The sequence below is a fragment of the Gavialis gangeticus genome, unplaced genomic scaffold, assembly GCF_001723915.1.
Source record: "Gavialis gangeticus isolate Ggan-Ray unplaced genomic scaffold, GavGan_comp1, whole genome shotgun sequence".
Lineage (NCBI taxonomy): Eukaryota > Metazoa > Chordata > Crocodylia > Gavialidae > Gavialis > Gavialis gangeticus.
The window spans coordinates 187,523,526-187,543,496 of NW_017729032.1; the positions used below are offsets into that span (position 1 = coordinate 187,523,526).

General features: G+C 41.3%; 1 protein-coding gene across 4 annotated transcripts in view; it reads right to left on the reverse strand.

The window, feature by feature from the left end:
• Nucleotides 1–19,971, reverse strand: part of PCYT1B (phosphate cytidylyltransferase 1, choline, beta) — a 76,688-nt gene that overhangs the window by 43,962 nt on the left and 12,755 nt on the right. The window contains exon 1 of one of the 4 annotated variants that reach the window (XM_019525368.1): nt 10,409–10,708. The exons of 1 other annotated variant lie outside the window; for it this stretch is intronic. In XM_019525368.1, coding sequence (XP_019380913.1) covers nt 10,409–10,525 — 117 coding nt within the window. In that variant the 5' untranslated portion in view covers nt 10,526–10,708. Of the gene's footprint in view, nt 1–7,199; nt 7,312–10,408; nt 10,709–19,971 lie in introns of those variants that run through there. 2 more of the 4 variants (XM_019525370.1, XM_019525371.1) reach the window with 2 other exon arrangements.

A 19,971-nucleotide genomic window follows, 5' to 3' on the forward strand; every position in this document is an offset into this window, starting at 1 on the left:
CGCCCCCCCCCTCACCCCCCCCCCCCCATTCTTATCTGAATTTCTCTCTCCAGTGGAGGGAGGAAGAGAACAAGCCCAGGGTCCCAGGCCAGAAGCCTCTGCTGGGCTTCCAGTTGGGGGTGGGGGGCTAGGGGTGGGGCAGGGCCAGTTGGGTCTTGCTGCTGTGGCTTCTGGGTCCTGCTACTGGCTCCCCTTGGATCCTACTGCCCCTGGTGCCTTGTTATCTTTAACAGGCAGCCAGGGATAATTAATCAGAGTAAACTAATTAACTCTGCCATAGGATAATACTGTCCTATGGCAGAATTATTTAGTGCACTGCAACACATGTGTAAACAGTGACTGAGGCTGGCTGGTACATGAAAGTGCTACAGACTGGGGCCTGCCTGCTAGTTAATCTTGCACCGTAGCACCCTCATGCCCCAGCCACCCTTTTGCAGCATGTTGAGCTGGGGTGGAACAGTTCTGAGCTAGCAGGCTGACACCCTTGGGCTCCTTGCACTACCCTGGTTCAATGTGCTGCAGTGCTAGGCACACGTGTAAATGCTGTGCCCAGAGACAATAACTCTGGCACAAACTGTGCTCACTCAACTGAACCAAGCAAATACATCTTGGGCATGTCTACACATCTATTAACACACAGCAGTGAACTCTGGCGCATATTGCACCGGAGTTTATTGCTCCTGGGCACCACATCTGAACACATGCCCAGAACCACAGCACATTGAGTTGGTGTGGAGAAGTTGCAGCTGGCAGGAGGCCCAAGGTGTTGGCTTGCCAGCCAAGGGCTGCTCTGACCTGGCCAATGTGCTGTGGTAGGGCTGGCTGGGGTGCAAGAGTGCTTCAATGTGCAGTTAGCCAGCAGGTAGCCCACACATAGCAGGACCCTTGCGTCCCAGCCAGCTCCATTAGTATCTTCACATGTGTTGCTGTGGAGTAAAAACTCACCTACAAGATAGAACTTGTATTTACAATTACTAACCTATTGCATAGTTAATTCGTTTATTCTGTCCTCATAGCACTGCACATGCAGACACTGAGATGTTTACTTTGGAGATAATTAGGGATCTCCACAGTAAACATCTCGTATGGGGCACCCCTTATGAAACAAGGTCAGATATGGCTACATTGCTTATGCATAAAAGGAGAAGATAAAATGTTGTTTTTAGCTGTCTCTTTATATTTTTAAAAGCAGAATCAATGGCATTAAGAAAAATTGCAAGAAACCTTAAAATTGAAATTCTGTGTAAAATTATTCAACCTGTCTTTTTACATGAGTATGTATCCTGGACACCAATAGAGGCAAATGGCTGAAAGTGTTTGTAAACAAAGTACTAAGGAAAATATTTTGGGCAGGACAAGAAAACAGAGTATGGAAGACACGACAATTATTCCTATCATATTTATCTTTGAATATTCACTAGGCGTTCATGTTTTGTGACTGGGTAAGGGTGTTTCTCTTCCTAACTCCATTAATAAATACTTTTTAAGGTGTTAGGTGCTGTCCTACTCAGAACTACAAGGCCTAAGTTGCTAAATCACATTTTCAGAAGTCATGTAGGTATTTAGAGGTCTCCCTGATTTTCTACTTAGAATCATAGAATCAGAGGATTGAGATTCCACCTTGGACTTTCTTAAGACTCAACTAGACAAAGCCTTGGCTCGGATGATATAGTTAGAGACAGTCCTGCTTTGAGCAGAGGGTTAGATTAGATGTCCTCTTCAGGTCCCTTCCAACTCTAATTTTCTATAATTCTATGATTCTATGGGCCCAATTAATTGAGTGTGCTGGAACATGATAATTACCATGCTTCAGCAGCCTCCAACGTCTCATGTATCAACCTCCCTGCTCTTAAAAATGGCAGTGGGGGTGCTTTACCTAAAGCTTGTTGAACGAGCTTTAGGTAAAGCACCCCCACCACCATTTTTAAATGTGGAGGCACTGATACATGAGATGCTCCAGGCACTTTAATTACAGCAGCTCTCAGAGCCGCTCTAATTAAAGCACCCCTGCCCACACACACACACACACACACACACACACACTCCTGGAGCACATATAAATGCCCTATGATTCTAAGTTCTATTCTTGGTGCAGTTTTGATGTCTGAAGCATGTAGTGGAACAATAGCAGTATATAATCTGGTTTGCTAGTGCTAGCTCGTTTGTCTTCCACTTTCTTTTTTTGTGCTTGGTTTCATTGAACACTAGTTGATTTGCCATGGGCAAGGACAGAAACAAATGGAGGTGAACTGGTGGCAATAGGCCATAAAAATGCTGGGACTAACTATATTTAAATAAATAAACAAAAAGGGAAGTATATGAAGTATGTCAGTTCACTTCCTCTGATTCTATGCTGAAACAAGAAATAGGAACTTCTCCAGGCAGGAAGAAATATCCCCAAAGAACACTTGCCAGAAATAAAGCCCGTGCTCCTTCTTTTTAGCAAATGGAGCTAGACATCCAGTTTCACTTCTCTTGCCAGGCAAATTTTCTAGGAGGGTTTATCTCAGATTGCAATGAGTCTGCTGCAATTTCCACAATTACTTTGAATAAGCTCATTAAGCCAGAGAAAACAGAACAGCTCCACAAGGAGGAATTTGGCCTATTGATTACTACAAATGTTATTAAAGGGACACTGTCAACTTAAAAAATGTTCAAGTATACTTTATATTGTGTTAGTGATTAAAGCCCATACAATTTCTACAGTTGTAAGAGACAGGAATATTCCCTGCTCCCACCTTCCTCCCCTACAAGCTGGTTTACTTTATATTTTTATAAGCATTTTGTGTACTGTCTGTTCCACAGAAGGTCATGGAATAATCATGAGTCTGGGGGTTTTTGTGGGGACTTCTACACAACAACAAGGCAGGAAGAAATATTTCTATAAATGCCTTTGTAAAACTCCTGAGGATAGACATCTGATTTTTGATTTTCTTTCTTTTTTGGAGTCTGGAATTATTCTTATGCATTACTTTGAAATAATGATTGAAAATTATATTCTTCTTTGAAAAATAGATGTAGCTTTTGATTATGGGGTATATTGTGTGTGTGTGTGTGTTTGTGCACATATGACAGAGAGAGGAAGGGAGAGAAAGAGTATATGAGAATAATGCGAAGATAAATCTGATCCATTTAGAAGCAGAACTGGTTTTCTTTCCCCCCTGCCCCCCGCCTTTTCCCCTCCAAATATCTCCTAAGAATATCTAGAGAGGATGTTTATGAAAGAGAAAGAGAAGTTAATAGATTTTAGAACTAGAAGTGACTCCAATCTAAGCTGATGCTTAACGCCGGCAATCATATTTCATGAAATAGTTTATCAATGCCATAACTTCAGCTTGACTAAAAACATATCTTTCAAAAGTAAGATGGAACTAGAGGTAGAATGGGCCCCATGGAAACAAAGCTCAGATGATAAAATTGAATATATAAATTGATATAAATCAAATAAGTAAATAAGCAAACAACCTAACTTATCAAATATACAAGATGGAAAAAGCCATTAATCCTGGCAGTTTGCACACATGGTACTGCTTCATTGCCATAGTGGGAAAAGAATGTCATAGGAGTTAATCCACAACAACTATACCATAAAACACTGGTTCTGCATCCACGTGCCATAGAGTGCTATGCAATATTAGCACAATTAGATGTGCAACCACCTACATATGTTAGACGTGCAAACACCTACATATGATTCACAAGATAAACCCAGAGATTTCAAATTAAGATCTGTAGGGGCAAAAACATTTTGACCTGTTGTGGTCTTCCTGAATTTTTTTGCCACAGAATGGCTCTGTTATTTATTGTAGTCAAAAAGTGAGTAAAAGCTAAGAGCTGGCATTTTCTGAGAGGTGGCTAGAGCAAAGAAAGGTTGAGAACCACTGCCATAAAAGAACAATCTGAAAGCAAGACATTGTTTCATCAGTTAAACCAACTCAGTACTTTTCACTGGAGCTTAACCAGTCAGTCAGACATCTCAGGATTCAGAAGTATGCAATGCTTTGCGATGGTGAAATATGAGGCTAAATTCTCCAGTCCTCTAAGGGCATTCTGTCTGTGCCTTCATGCGATATAGGGTAAAGTATCCTGAGGATAATGTCAACCTGAAGTTCTTGATTGCAAAAACTTGCTTCTTTTTTTGCTTGTACACTAACATGTGCGTAATATATAACCATACAGCAAGAGGATCAAATTCAGCCTTGGCTGAGGAGGGGCACATCTACCAAAGCCACCTGAGTTGTAACAGTTTAGATTAGGGAAGAATTAGACACCATATGTTCTGCACATCTGCATCTCTTGCAGTTTATGCCTGTCTGATAACCCACCTCAGATATCTTCTGCATGAACCATGACCTATTTGTTCAGGAAGATTTGAAACAGAGATATGTGGAAGCAAAAATATTCTTTTTCTGACCATACTAAAGGTATTTTTTGTACAGATATTCTTGCAAATCCCTGTTGCAAGCACAAAATCACTATCCCACCTCCTGCATTTTTTTTTTATATCGAAGGTGTGCTGTAACAGATAACAGCCCTGTGGCTTTCTTGAAACCATTTTGACCCTGTGTCTTCAGTCTTTGTGTGGAAAATGAAAAAAAATGATGTGAAAAGGAAGGTATGTGTGTGTCTTGTGGCACATATCTCTGTTGGGTAAATGTTTGTGTATGGATCTACCTTCCTGGGTCCATTCTATAGCTGTACTTCCACCAAATGTGATTAGGACATATAGCTCCTTCCCATGGGTTTCCTCTTATTTGTATGTTTATTATATAGTAAGAACCTTGTTTTTACTGACTTGAAAGGCCACTGTAACTAGTCATCTTCTTTCTGAATGTCTTGTAGATATTCACAGTTATTGAAAGCAGCAATGTGCTACTTGATGCAGCTAGTTCCAAATAGCATGACACCTGTGTATGTAAAATTACAATAAATTGTACAGGGTATATTATACACCCCCTGCTCTCATATCTGATTTGTGGCTCCTGCAGTTAAATACGTAGAACTACTGAATTTTGTCAAATACATATTGTAGCATTTGGGGACAGGAGAAAAGGTGTTGTGTGCTTCAATGAAGTGACAGGCAAATTACAATCTAGTTTTTCAGTGATGACTTACAGTAGAAAAAAAATTACAAAAATGTGTAAACATGTGTCAGATAAAGTTATACACACAGAAATGGAAGCTGGATTTGGCAGCCTTTTAAAATTTTGGTTCCCAAACTGCACAGATGACAATGCGCTAAATACTGGGCTTTTAATTTTTGTTTTTCACTCTGTCCCAAGTAATATACAGTTATTCATATAAAAATGGAACAGCTCAATCATGAAGAATGTGTGAGGCCTACTCCAGAATACAGTCACTCGGGATGTGGGAGACTTAGAACAGGCAGAGCAGGGATAGAAACCTGGTTTCCATGTATCAAGTAAGTGGCATAACCACTATGTTACTGGCTATTTTGGGTGTCTCTGTTAGTCTTTTTCAAGATGGGAATACTGGACTTTTGCATTTAATACCAGGAGCTAAGGCTACAATCCTCTAGTGCAGTGGGACCGACGTTTCTGACAGGAGTGCCAGAAATTAGCTCTGCACCCTCCTTGAGTACCACTGTGATCCTCTTCCCCTGCCCAGTCTTCTGCTCTGCATTCTTCTTTTTTCCCTGTGCTCCCTGCCCCGTCTGCTGCTCTGCTTTCTGCTTCCTGCCCTATCTGTCACTGTGCTGTGTGTTCCCTTCCTGATCTACCACATGCCACACACAGAGGTTGCCTATGCCACCTGCGGTACATGCACCACAGGTTGACAACCCCTGCCCTAGTGGCTGAGGGTGCTGAGCAAAGGGAAATACTACCTGGGCTAGCAGTGACTGATTGGCCTGGCCAGTACTTGGCAGTGGCACCCATGTCCTACCCTTTTATTCTGCATTTTACTTGCACCTAGTTTTGGTGGCTCTCTGTTCAGCAGGTTTTTTGAGGGGATCTTTTCCTGGGGTGTTCAACTCTTTCTATGCAGTACACTATATTGTACAGCTCAGCTGAGCCTAGGAGTCCACTGGATGACAAGAGCATGAGGGACTGTGTTGCAGTGTCCCGGTAGGACATTGATTAAATGCTTAACTCAAGCACTGAAAATGGGACTTTGGCTCACAAATCCCCAGCAAGCTTTTGAAAATGTTAACCCCCAGAGCTTTATTTAGGAAGAAAGCAACAGGCTTAGATTAAGCACTTTAAAGGCAACACTCGACATATACATTAGAGAAATATACGTTAAAAAGTGAAATCAAGCAGCAATTTTTAAAGTTTACTTTTAGGGCAGTTTCAATGTGTATTCATTTTTGTTGCTGTTTTCAGTTGTAGCCCCATACCTATAAATTGCCATTTTGTAGCAGACACTGTCTGGAATTGTTCCTATTCATACTCTGGAGCGGGTGTGTAGAGCAGTCATTGCTAGATTGTGGCAATTCCCTCAGAGTACTAGAATGCTTTCTAAGTACAGAAAAGACATATGCTCTGGTCTCACAAGGAACACTGGAATTCATTGCAAGGTTTGGGTCAAACTCTTGACCCTAAAAAGCATATAATCTTAAAGATAAACACGCAGTTTCATATTGCTGCATCCTCCAAATGAACCCCCAGCAACTTTCTGTATGCCTTTTTCATGTACCTATGCCCTCCAGGTAAATGAAGGGCTTGCCTCATTGGGCTCTTTTAGCCATCTGTGTAGCTGTATCTCAGGTGCATCAGTGTAAAGCAATCTTTCATACTTACTCAGTTTATCCTCATTTCAAACAGTAGGAGCATCCATAACCAGACTCTGTTTACACTAGGGGCTTACACTGGTTAGCAACAATTGCATAGTTAGGTTGGTAGCTAAAATCCTCAGTGTACAACAGACTTGAGACAATGATGTGCTGGATTGTTGCACTGCAGTGTTCTAAGATTACTATATAATGTGATATTGTCAGACATACTGATTGGCAAATACATGAAAATAGAATTAATAAAGTATATAAAGCTTGAGTGAAGAATGGACTAGGGAGAATCTACTCAACAAGAATTATCATTGGAGTCTCTGGTCTAGTCTTAGTTTTTGCTTGTTTTAATTCAGAAATCCCAGACAGTGTCTACAGTAGGAAGTCATGCAATTTATATGAAAACAGTGCTACATTTAGAAAAACTCAGGTTTCAATACACATTGAAACTTACCTGGAAACTGATTTCTATGTCCCCTGCTTTCTTCATAGGACAGAGATGTCCTTTAGTCTTACAGTGTTAGTTCCTGTTAAGATAGCAGCCTCCATGACATAAAGTTAGAGGAAATGACTGAAAAAGAAATATTGTGACAGGTATTATTTTAAAATATTTGCTTTACGTAAGCAACTCCTTTAAAAAAAGTAAATAGCCAACCCCAAAGTGAATACTTACTATGTAGAATATCCATCTAAGAGCCCAAATTTCCTTTGGAAAAATACCAGCATTTATTTACCTATGCAATGCTTCATTATCATTTAAGGGCACTATTTAATAATTTTCTGGTAGTTGGTCACATTTTGAGTTGTGTTTGTTTTATTTTTTATTATTTTAGATTTAAACATTACAAGTTCAGGGTGCCTGCAGTATTGGTTTAATCCCATAGCATCCTAAGGACCATCCAGTAGCATTTAAGATCATCTCTAAATAATCCAACAATAGCCAACCAGCATTACATTATCACATGGTAACAAATGATAGTACAGGATAATTGGACCATGGCAAAATTGATTGAATTAGGATGACCCTGTACCTTTTATTCTAATGAAGCAGCTATCTCAATTAATGACCCAATATAACCCTTGGAGATGGATAAGGAGCTGAGAAAAGATGCTATTTAAAATAATTAAAAAAAACAAAAAGAGCCCCCAAACTCTCAAAACCAAACTCTAAATGAAACGAACTGCTGAACTGAATACAAAATAAACCAGATCCTCTACTGATGCAATGACATAGTTACATTGTTTGCAACCCACTGCATGCATATTTACCAATTGAGTGCCTCTGCATGTCCTTTCACAACATATGATAAACTGTGGTTAGGCTCAGAAGAGTTTATGCTATACATCTCTGATTTGTTTAGTTTATAAGGGGAAAATCTACCCTGTCTTCAGCCCACATATACTGCCTTTCTTCTTTGTTAATTATTTTAGTGTTTATCAATTTTTGTATAGGAGGAATAGTGCTTAGAAATGAATGGCTATTTAATACTCATCAAGCACCATTTCACTCTTTTGAATATTGGTTCCTAATTCTTCCCATGCAAGACAGACTCATATAAAAAAAGTCCTGGTAAAGCAGCAATCAGTACCATTCACTAGCACATAATTAGGTGGAGTATACTGAATTACTTTTAAATAGTCTTACCTCTCCTCTTTTTTCTAACATTTGCACATCTCTTTCAGAAAGGTGTGAGATGAGGCAGATATGCAGTCCCACAGACTCTCATCTCAGAGGTACAAGCTTCTATATATTTTTATTCAAAGTGTGTCTGTTGTTCAATATAAATTTATTGGTATCCATGGATATCTAAAACATCATTATGAATTCCTACTTTATTTAGATACTCTGGCCGCTACTTCCATTTCCATAGGAATTCCTCTGGAATTAGTGACACTGTAAATATTGGCAGCAAATTGACTTTGTGTGTGTGTGTGCGCGTGTTAGAGCAGAGAGATAATATTTTCAAAAGGTTTTCTTTTTTGTGTATGAAAGGTTTTCAACAAGAAAAGCCTTAAGCAGAATCTATGAGTGCATTGCAATACCAAAATATTTACTAACATCTCCATTCAAAACCCACTAAAAATCTCCTTTCCATTTAAAAATTAACAGGGTTTTAAAAGTTGTTAGTTAATTATAAAAAAGAGGTAGTAGAAAAAATGTTAATTTAGGTCAACCCCAGCAACTGTTGCTGCTACTTGTCATAACAGGAGGATGTCTGAAATATGGCATTGAATGTAATTACTGAAGTTGGATTTAAAAATGTTTTAATTAAGGCAGTGATGACATTTTTGTGTTAAATGGTCTCATTTCTAGTGCTAAACTATTGCATAAGTCATGCAGTCTCACACATTGGTAACATATCTGCACTTTTTGCATCTTGCTTTCATATGTGTCATTATTATTAGTGTCTTGCACTGATATGTACTGTAAGGAGAAGAAGAGTGATTACTATTTGTAGGAATAAAAAAGCAAGTCTGAAAGAACAAGAATAAAAATGTCCCCAAACTTAGAAAGATTAAAATAATTTTAAAAATGCAGCACTAGGATGGTAACTGTTGTAGTGCTGCAACCAGAAAGAAGCCAATCTTTGTGCAACTAGGAAGTGGCCTGCACTGCCTAGAAAAGCTCTTTGTTACTCTTCCAAACAACCACCCTCAACTTGAGGGTGTTTTTTTGTTTGTTTGTTTGGGTTTTTTTACCAGCCCCCTTCATCCCTTCAACAAAAAAAACAGACTCTATTTCCCCATTCTCTATGCAATACCTTTAGACTCAACTTCAGGGAGGGAGGGCAGGGAAGCTAGGATTGGTCTTGGCCATAATTAATGCCCTGAGTTTGGTCAGAAGGCTTCCAAGTTCTTTATGACTTAGAAAAACTGTGAGGGACACCTTTGTCTTATTCAGTAAAAAGCTGAATCCTGGCAGATACAGAACGAGCCTGAAGAGCTCTGAACAGCAATGGTATGGAAGCAGTTCTCCTTCCAGACAGCATACATAAAGGGATGCTCTAATTGTATGTACAGCAGTTTCTTTGAATGCACTGTTCCCATACATTAATTATTAAAGACATGCAGCTCCTTTTTTAACGCAGCTTTCCTGAGTCACATGCCTGCAATTACCTGGAGTGGAATCATGGAAGTGTGCACCAGCAATCTGGTGAGACCCTTTTAAAATGTGGGTAATTTTGTCATATCATTTTTCAGATGCATTCTGTATTTACTGCTATCTTAAATAGGGATGTGGAAATTCTGCTTAACAGTCATTTTATTTCCCAAAGTCAGCATAAAGACAAAGAACAGGGAAGGACAAAATAACCAGCTTTGCTATGAATCTGAACCAAAAAATGCAGAAGAAAAATGCCATTTTTACATTGACTGACATGTTTTGTTATAGAACAAGACCTGCCATAACAAAGCTCTAACCTCGTTTTCACTCACAAATGCACTGTACCCCAACTGTCTGCTTTTTTCACAATCGGTACAATAGTGCTTTGTAATTCAAGTTCTCACAGTGCAGACATAAAGCACAAACAGCTGAGACAGACTACGCTGTAGCTGAATTCCTATTTTATACATTCAGTTTTTTTAAACACAGATTCTTTTACATCCTAATAATGCAAAGAGCTCTCGGATGGCAAATAATGCATCCTTTGTCTTTTTACTTACCAACCGAGGCTGAGGGCATGTGTGTTCTATCTCCTCCATGGTTTCTGACAGAAGCTCATTAGAAAGGGATTTTGGGATACCTGTTTCTGACTCAGCATCAGTTGTGAGCACTGGCATGACCAGTGAATGTTTCCTTCTGCAATGCCCTCTCTGTTATTCTCTTCTCAGGCAGATGTTTTTCTTTGTCATATAATTTCCACTCCCACCCCCTTCTCTCACTCTCCCTTCCCTAGAGGAATTAAAGGTTTTTCTTTCAAGGAGAAGCAAAGAGGCAAGGCCTCAGTTTATCACTATAACAACCAGCCGGCAACAGAGCAGCTGGTACGGGAACAGGATACAGTATTCTCATTTGCATGATGTCTTCTGGTTGGTTACTGTCATCATAGTACCACTCCATCCCAGTTATGTGCTGTACTGACGGACCAGAGGATACATGCAGCACTAGAACTGATGGGTTTTCTTATTTAGCAGTGTAGGGTTTTTACTGTGAATAAACACGCCTTCATCCTACACATCTGACAAAACTGTCTTCCCAAGATGCTTATTAAAATTACATCCCCTAACCATCTTTTGATTAAAGGAACAATGTACTACATTGGTAGTACTGTAACTAGTAAGTAGGAGTACTGCACTCCAGTGCATAAAAACTTGAAGATGCTCACTGAGGCCCACATTTTCATATCTGAAAATTAAGTTGTATGTGCAAAACAAAAAAACAAACCAAAAAAAAAGGGGGGGGGGAGCACATTTATTACTTGCCTTACAGGTGCAAAGGTAAATTGTACACATACCCGTGCTAAAATAGTTCCCCAAAGTCTTGGCTAGGACACAACTACAGGCTCAGTTGGTGAAGCTTGAACTCCAGCTGTCCAGAGATAGAATGTGGCTTAGGAGTCAGACATCTGATCCTCTATTTCTGACACTACCATTAGCTGGCCCTGGCAAATCATCTGACCTATTGCTGTTTTAGTTTCCACTACAAAATGGGATAATAATGTCAGTCAGCTTTCAAAAGTATTTGGTGGTGTTTGAATTAATTGTGCTATAAGATTGCAACATGTTACTGCTTCTAAACTGAAATTTAAAGGCAACTACCAGCTTGATAGTTGGGTTAAAAAGTGTAATGATCTGTTCTGCCTTCTGTGAAGTGAATGTGTACTACTGACATACTGATGCTGTTTATAAATCAAGGAACTTATTTATGCAGTCATCTTCTTTTCTTTAATTTTTTCTTGACCTGTGCTTTCCCCTGCATTTTAGGGCTGAAGCAACAGCTTTTTCTGAAGAAATACTTGAGGCATTAAGTAAGGAAAAACCAGGACAGAACCAGACTGGTTTCTAGGGTTTGTTCCTGCTAACATCAAGCTTAGTTCTTACCATTGTACTTCCATTGACTTCAATGGCTTTGGGTCTTGGGCAATTCTTCCATAGATTCAGCTCCATTTTCCCTAATGTTTGAATGGATCCCGAGTACTTTCAAATTCCAAATAAAAACAAATGATTTTTTAAATTGCCCAAATCAAGCTTTGTAAAAGAAAACAGAAGTTAGAAGCAGCAGCGTTGAATAAAGGATCAAGGCTCATGATCATTCTTTGTCAATAAGGAGCTTTATTTAAAAATGTTCAGTCAGACATGGCAAAGGAAGTAGAGCAAGAAAAGAGGAAATGGAAAGATGAAGTACAAAAGAAATACATAGGTGTGAATAAAGAGGAGTAGATGGGAAAGTGACTAGAAAAAGGATCAAAGGAAAATGATCTTTCTGGTTTACGTAACTAAATTCTATAGTAGAATCTGTTGTCTTGTAATTAAATTGCCTATGAGTTATTCCCTCTCCCTGCCGTCCTCCACATAATGGAAGATGTACTCAAGGGAAATAATTAAAAGCGTGATTAATATAGCACCATGGCCTTAATTTGTTATTCATTTCCTTAGGAAAAAAGTTAAAGGATGTTGTACCAGAAGAATAATCCATATCCAATGTGTACATAAGGTACCACATTTACTCATATACCATGCATACCTTTCCCATAAGAATCTGCCTTCCAAAATCATGATGTGTTTTAGGTAGGGAAGCTGATTTTCCTGCCCAGAATAGAGTATGGAGATGCTATAAAATGGCCACTGCTGCTTTTCCTTCGTTTAGCTTCAGGAGTTGCACGGAGGGAGGAACAGAAGCCAGCAGCGGCAGATCCAGGGGGGATGCAGTATGGTTGCACTCCACTTCGATTAGTACTCCACCCAAAATTTAAAACAACTGCTCTGCAGCATCAGTGACATTTCTATTCAGGGGGTGCTGAGGGAGTCAGCTGACATCATGGCTCACTATAATCTTCCCAATTCCTGCTAACTGCTTTTTATTGCATGAGTGTTAGTGACCCTTTCTTCTTTTTAATGGTTTTGATGTTCTGCTAATCAAGCTATCCTTTGTTCAGCATTTTTCTCTCCGTTAGCTACTACTGGTCTCTGTTCTCCTGTTTCACAGCCCTACAGATTTTTTTTTGGCTCTTTTCAAAATCCTAGGTCTGCCCATGAAGTCTGGTCTTCAAGAGCAGCTACAGTTTCAGCTTTCAGCTTTTGGCTCAACAGCCAACAGATGTTGATAATTCATTGAAAGGGTTAAAACTGTAGCTTTTCCCTGAATAGAAAAGGGAGGGTGAGCGAGCTGAAGACTAGGCCCTGTCCCTGCTCTATGCAGCCAAAACTCTAGAAAAATCTTCCTAAAACAAGAGTATTTGCAAGTAGGGTGTGATATGAGAAAATACAGTATATGTCTTGTATCAGGAACTTGGGCTGAGTGAAGTTGGACTTGGGTAGAGTCAGAACAAGTAGTCCCTGCCTGGGCTGTAGTGGTGAACCCCATCTTGGTAGCAAACAGCTCCCAGGGGCAGGGAGCAATCTCCCACCCCTTCATGGCTGGCTGACCAGGAGCAGATTTGCTCTCAGTCAGGTGTCTACATGAGCGCTACTGCACTTGTATGCTACTAATCAAAAGTAAATTTGCCATTTGCATTTGCAGGTAGCAGATTTACTTGCAATTAGCAAGGTTTACTATGCAGGAAGCATGTGCACATATAGACGCACATTCTTACGGCACATTCTTAAAGAGTCTTGTGTAGACACACCCTTTGTTATCTAGATTCCAGGTGTACTGTGTGAGCCAGGGAGGCTGCCTACTAATAAAAGGGACAAAAGACAGGTAGAGAGCTCGAACTTTTGATTATTTGCACTCAAATCACAAGATATGCATTTATAACCTCATCAGGCTGCTTTTTACAGTAGAATATAGAGACTTATCTATAGTCACTAGAGCAGGGGTGGACAAAATGCAGCCATGGGCTGGATGCGGCCCACCAGGCCATTTTATCCGGTCCATGGGGCCCCTAAAAAATTTAGGAAATATTTATCTGTTGCTGGCTGCCTGACAAAGATGACAGGAACCAAAGGCAGTAGGACCCAAGGGGAGCCTCAGCAGGAATGAAATGGCCCAGCTCTGCCCTCAGCCCAGCCCTGCCATGTGGTACTGGAGCAGTACGGGGGCAGGAAAGCAGGAAATCCCCAGCCATTTCCCTGCCTTCTTGCCCCCATACTGTTCCGACACCACTTGGCTCCCAGCTACAACACTTGACTGGGAAACACAGGGCCTGCATCAGTACCGGGGTGTGTGTGTGTGTGTGTGTGTGTGTGTGTGTGTGTGTGTGTGTGTGTGTGTGTGTGTGTGTGTGTGTGTGTGTGTGTGTTCATAGGGTGAGTCTGACACGCACACCCTACCATACACCTGCACTCACACCCCCCCTTGCATACAGACCCCAACACCCAGACCCTAACACCGACACCCCTTCATACACCCCAGCCACCCTCCACCCCACACACAGCCTCCCACAAACCCCATATTCACTCACACCCCACATATCCACACACACCCACATGCTCCCTCACCCCAAACCCAGACCCCCCACACCTATCTATCCTTCACAGGCACACCCACACCCCACATACCCACACACCCACAGCCTCCCACAAATCTATACTCCTCCACAATATACAAGAGTATGACTTCATTTTAAGCTATTATATACAATCACCTCTATGTACACTACGCAAAGACATGTAAACCAGGACAAAAATATTTTTTTAAATCAAATTAATGAATGTTGTAGATGTTTACTTTTTAGAATATAATGTGGTATTTTTCTGGTTCCAAGATGGCAAAACCGCTTGTTGAAAGGTATACTTCCAGGGGCAAGGGGAGGGACTTCTGGTGGCAAAGGTCAGGGGTTAGGGGGCAGGACTCCCATTCCCAAAGATGGCAACCAGGGGGCGGGGCACCTGTCAAAGACCTATGTGGCCCTCAACAGCTTTCAAAAACTAGATAAGCAGCCCTCTGCCTGAAATAATTGCCCACCCCTGCACTAGGGAGACTCAAAAGAGAGGAGGAGGATGGCATGTAGATTGGAAGCAAGGTTTCTTGGATCTACTGAGTTCTATAATAGATAAATACTCCATATTCACACCTAGTTTATGTAGCTGAATTATTATCTCTCTAGGTAATCTGTGCTCTAGCATTATAGCAAATGTTTAATTAAGCTTTACCAAGCTCATAGTTGGTTCTTCCTAATATCTAACTTAAATCCTACTTTTTGCAATTTAAGCTCATTACTACTTGTCCTGCTCCCTGTAGTCTATATGAATATCAGTTCATTACCATCTTCTTTATAAGCACCCATTTTGTATTTGAAGACTGTTTGTAACATGTTTTTCCTAAGTAGTCAATGGGCACATCTACAGATGTCCCTGTGGTGCCGTTGTTATTGCACTGTTGTTTAGTACTTCCTTTTGGAAGTACAACATGATGTCACAGTAACAGCCCATACTGCACCATGCCAGTGGCGCATGGTTATTTTTAGCTGCTACATCACCCTATCAACACTCTATAGTGAGGGAGTGTGTTGCTACAGGGATGTAGTTGCAGCATCACAGTATGTGCCTGCTGATGCTATGTCCCCATAGCGCTTTGCTATGGCAATGTAGCATCATGTGTAGAAGCACCCAGTGATGAGGTTTGCTCTTTTTATGATAATGTTAAAGCAGGACTATGACTTGCCATCATGGTAATATTTATACTTAAGCTAGTTAAGCTAGCTGATTAACACAAATTTGGCGCAGATGACCAAGTTCTCCTAAGCAGCACTACAGGAAATCTTTAGAAAGCTCCCTAGGCTGAAGTCCTCTATTTGTGCCTTTTTAATGCAGGAGAAGTCCATTTTTTGAGTTCTCCCTGAAAGTACAGGAAATAAGATTTATCACAGGCTTTAAAAGAATTGTAGTGGTAGAGCATCTTACATAAAGTTAAGAGTGCTTATGTGGATTCCACAGTATGCTTGATAGAGAAAAAGATGTTATTTAAAATGTACTGAATATCAGAAGGGCAAGGCAAAAACTGTATCTTTTTCTGGTCGTAATAAAGAAACAGGGTTATTAATATATATGCATTGGGACTTCCCAACAGCTACCAGCAGTGGGAAGAAGTGATACGACACTCAAAATTGTTACTTTTCTGATTTGAGACTTAAGGGATTACCTGAAGTCCCTGGCAGATGTCACATTTATGGCATGACTAATGTGTTAACCATGCACATGATATTAGGACCACAGGGATTCAAAACTGGAGCAGCTGAGCCAGTAGGCAGAGACTCAGCACCACTAAGCAGCTGGTCAAACACTACCCCCGGCCCAGCCTGGTCCTTCCCATGAGGACATTGACAAGGAGTCAGGTGACCAAGGAGAGCTTATAGAAACCACGAGTCCCTGACAGTGGGGCTTTAAAGCCCCTCTTACTTCCTGTGGGGCTTGTCCCAGTAACATCACTTGTGTGCTTCTTGGACCTGCAGCCTTGCTCCTGCCTGACTCTAGCCCTGCTCCTGCCTTGTTCCAGTTTGCTTTTGCCTGATCCTAGCCTTGCCAGAGTGTCTGTCCCCATCTTGTTTGGATCCCTTGGCTCTGATCTACCATCCACTCTGACCATTTCAACCTGACTACTAGGACTGCAATAGATACTTGGTGGGACCCCAGCCTGCCTACAGTGACCAACCAGGGCCTGATTGATCCTGACACATACCACATGTTTAGCAAATTTATGGTCCCATAAAATGGCAAAGATGTTCCATGTATAATTGTCAGTATGGGGAGGAGGGTAGCCTTGACCTGGTTGGAGACCCTGGACTGCCCAGGTCCCTAAGCTGACAAGCAGCTAATTTTCGGCATGGGGAACAGCCCACATCAGTCTTAAACTGGTGCTGTATGGACATCTGCAAGTGCCAGGTTGGGGGAGCTGATTGCCTCTGCCTGCTTGGCAAATTCAAAGCCACATATATTGCAGCCCCTCATGAAGGGCTGCCAACAATCAGCTTTAAAGTTGCTGGTGCAGCCAGGGATCACAATCAACATGACAAATCAACTACAATGGCAAACAGAAAAGCATGATCAGGATCTGATTCCTGATGTGCAAATCATGCAGCTTGCCACGCATGTGTGAGGCCAGAGGTCACATTCTATGGTGCCATTAAATGAAGGTCTGCCAAGGTCCTGAGATCATAAAGCAAACAATTGTCTTAAAGTTCCTAGTGATAAGCCCTGACCTGCATAAACTATACCTACTGGTCTGTGTCATTTATTTTAAATAATATTTTCAGATAAATTGAGAAAAGTTAGGATATTGCAACTTAAGTTTTACCTCTTGGCTCAGAGGAGGCATCTACATGAGACTGTAAACGTCCATGCATTACCTTGACCAGACACCTACATCTTGAGGGGTTCTCTTCTGTGCACCCACCCTTGGGACCTGACAGTTTGGCCTCTGATTGATGACCCTTGTTAACGGTGCAGTCCCTTGTCTTGCCTGCCATGCTTCGATGTTATATAATAAAGAGAGGGAAGGTTCCTATTTTGGTGTGCTGCTAATTGATTGGTCAAATGATGTTCCTCAGGGCTCCCCCTCCCCTTGTACTCGGTCTAAATGTCAACCTCATGGTGTTGGTCTCTATTCAGTTGTTACAGTTACTGACCCACCATAAAGTCCCCAGATATGTGGTACAATGATAACATAAATACAAAAAACCTACAATAAAATCAGTCTGCCAGACTGTCCAGCTACTTATATCCATCGTCCTATGCCCCAGATGGGGCTTTGCTCCTCATCAAACAAATAAGGAAGATCCACACCCACTATACTGTTTGAGGCTTGCAGGAATTCTTTCTCGGCACCTCAAATCACTCACAATTAGTAGTTTTCTTTATTTCTGCAGGATGATGCGCACTTGTTGCTGCTCCGCTGATCCAGGGACAGATCCGGGTCTTGTGTCTGTCATCCCCCAGGTGAGTAATAAGACTCCTCCGAGTCTTCACAGGCAGGAACCATAGCCGGTGCCAGTTCCTTCCCTATGCCCCTCCTGGGGCTTGCTGCACAGAAAGCCAGCTTTTCTTCTGCTGTGCTTCCTGTTCCTCACTCTCCCTCCATCAGGGCCGGGTGCGCCTTTATGACGTGGCGGGGCATGCACCCAGCCAACTGAAGCTGGCACACGCTGACAAAGCACAGCACCAATGTTGTCAGAGCTTCCCATGCCCGTGCCACCAACATGACCACATGTAAGTCTCGGGGCCATTAGCCTCCCGGCGCTTCTGGGTCATCTCTTGCCTTGGTGGCTTGTGCCTTGCTGCCACAGAGATGTTTTATGCAGTTGCCTAATTAGCTCCACAGTAAAGTGTCACCATCTACATGTGCAGTGCTATTAGGCCAGAGTAAACCAATTAACTCCACAGTAGGTTAGTACTGCCCAAAACAAGTACTATCCTATGGCATAGTTATTTACTCTACTACAATGCATGAATAGACAGTGACCAGGGCTAGCTAGGGCATGAGGGTGCTACAGTGCAAGGGCTGCCTACTGGCTAGCCCCACACTATATCACCTGCCCCAGCGAGCCCCCCTGCATCCTGTTGAGCTGGGATGGAGTAGCTCCAGGCTGGAAGGCTGACCCCTCAGGCCCCCTGCCAACCAAGGCTGTGCTGCCCTAACTTAGCATGCTGCAATCCTGGATACATGGGTAAACACTGAGGCCTGGAGCAATAAACTGTGGCCCAAACTGCACTGGAGTTTATTGTTCCTTGCCAACAGCACGTGTAGTGCACCCAGTGAGAACAAAAGAAACTGGGAAAGATGGAATATCTATCACAGTTTGTGCACTTTACTTATTGCATATTGTTTTAATTAATCTTTTTTGAAGTTCACATGCCCTCTTTATTTTATACCTTCATCTACATGCCTTTTGTGAAATATTACACAGCTTAAAATGTGATCCTGCTCTCGAAAGTGACTGTAAAAATAGAAACTACCTACTCAACAGATTTGATTCTGATTCATATCTGCAGACTTTAGTGACAAAATAAGATTTTTTGAAAGTTTCCTGTTACTCCATCATTTACATTTAATGCACCTAGGAGAAAGATTTGAGTCCCATTCATCCTTCTGCATAGACAAATTATGAATGAATTAATTAACTAAGGAACAATTAATCCAATTAATTTCCAATTGATTGTACCAGCACAATCAAGCCATCATTACTATATATGAAAATCATGGAGGACATTAAATAAAGTTACTTTATATTGCCATGTTCCTATTTATTTGAAAACATTTTTAAATGCACAATTGAACAATAGGCGTGGTCAGAAGGCAAAAAGCCCATAATCTCTAATTTATTTCTGATTTTAAAGATTAAGATGTATCAGCATATACTCTGTACAGACCATGTTATACCCCAAGACAAATTATTAGGAAGTCATAAAAATCTGCGTTTTCAGAAATTTAATGGCAGTGTGATGAAGAAAACTGCAATATGATGTGGCTGAACCCCTTGTGGCTACTATAAGCTACCTTCATTTCATTTGGCAGCGGATGCTTGCTTTCATTTTTCTTGCCAATAAGTCTCTGGTATCCTGCTGTCTCCCCCTGTTTCAGGGACTCACAGCCACTCCCTACTTCTTTCCTTATGCCAGTGCCTTTGTGTCCCATCTGTTTCTCCTTCCCTTCATGCCAGAGTCCCCATTTTTCTTCATTCTACCAAGACCTCTCTGTGATTCCCATTGCTCCCATGCTAGAGATTCAGTGTGTTTTCTACTGCCCCTCCTTTCTCCATGTCAGGGACTTTGCTTGCCCTTCTTCTGCCCAGTATTATTTGTCTTCTTTCAGTCTTGGAGATAAATTATTTAGTGTCAAGATGAAACTCTTCTGAGAGGATGAGCAATGTTGAACCAGCCTTTCCTGCCTCTTATTTCCCCATCAACAGGGTTCTGTCCATTCGTGTTTAGAACATGCTCTGAAATTTTCGAACTGATCAGACACAGCATTCGAAAGTTAACAAGTTATTGACAATGTGAGGGAAATGCCATCGAGTTTTATACTCCTATTATTACTGGGGTTTTCTACAATAAGATAAATGATATCTTTTCCAGCTATCTCATTGTAAACTTCTATGTAGGGACAAGGTTCTTTGTGTTTTTTTGAGTAT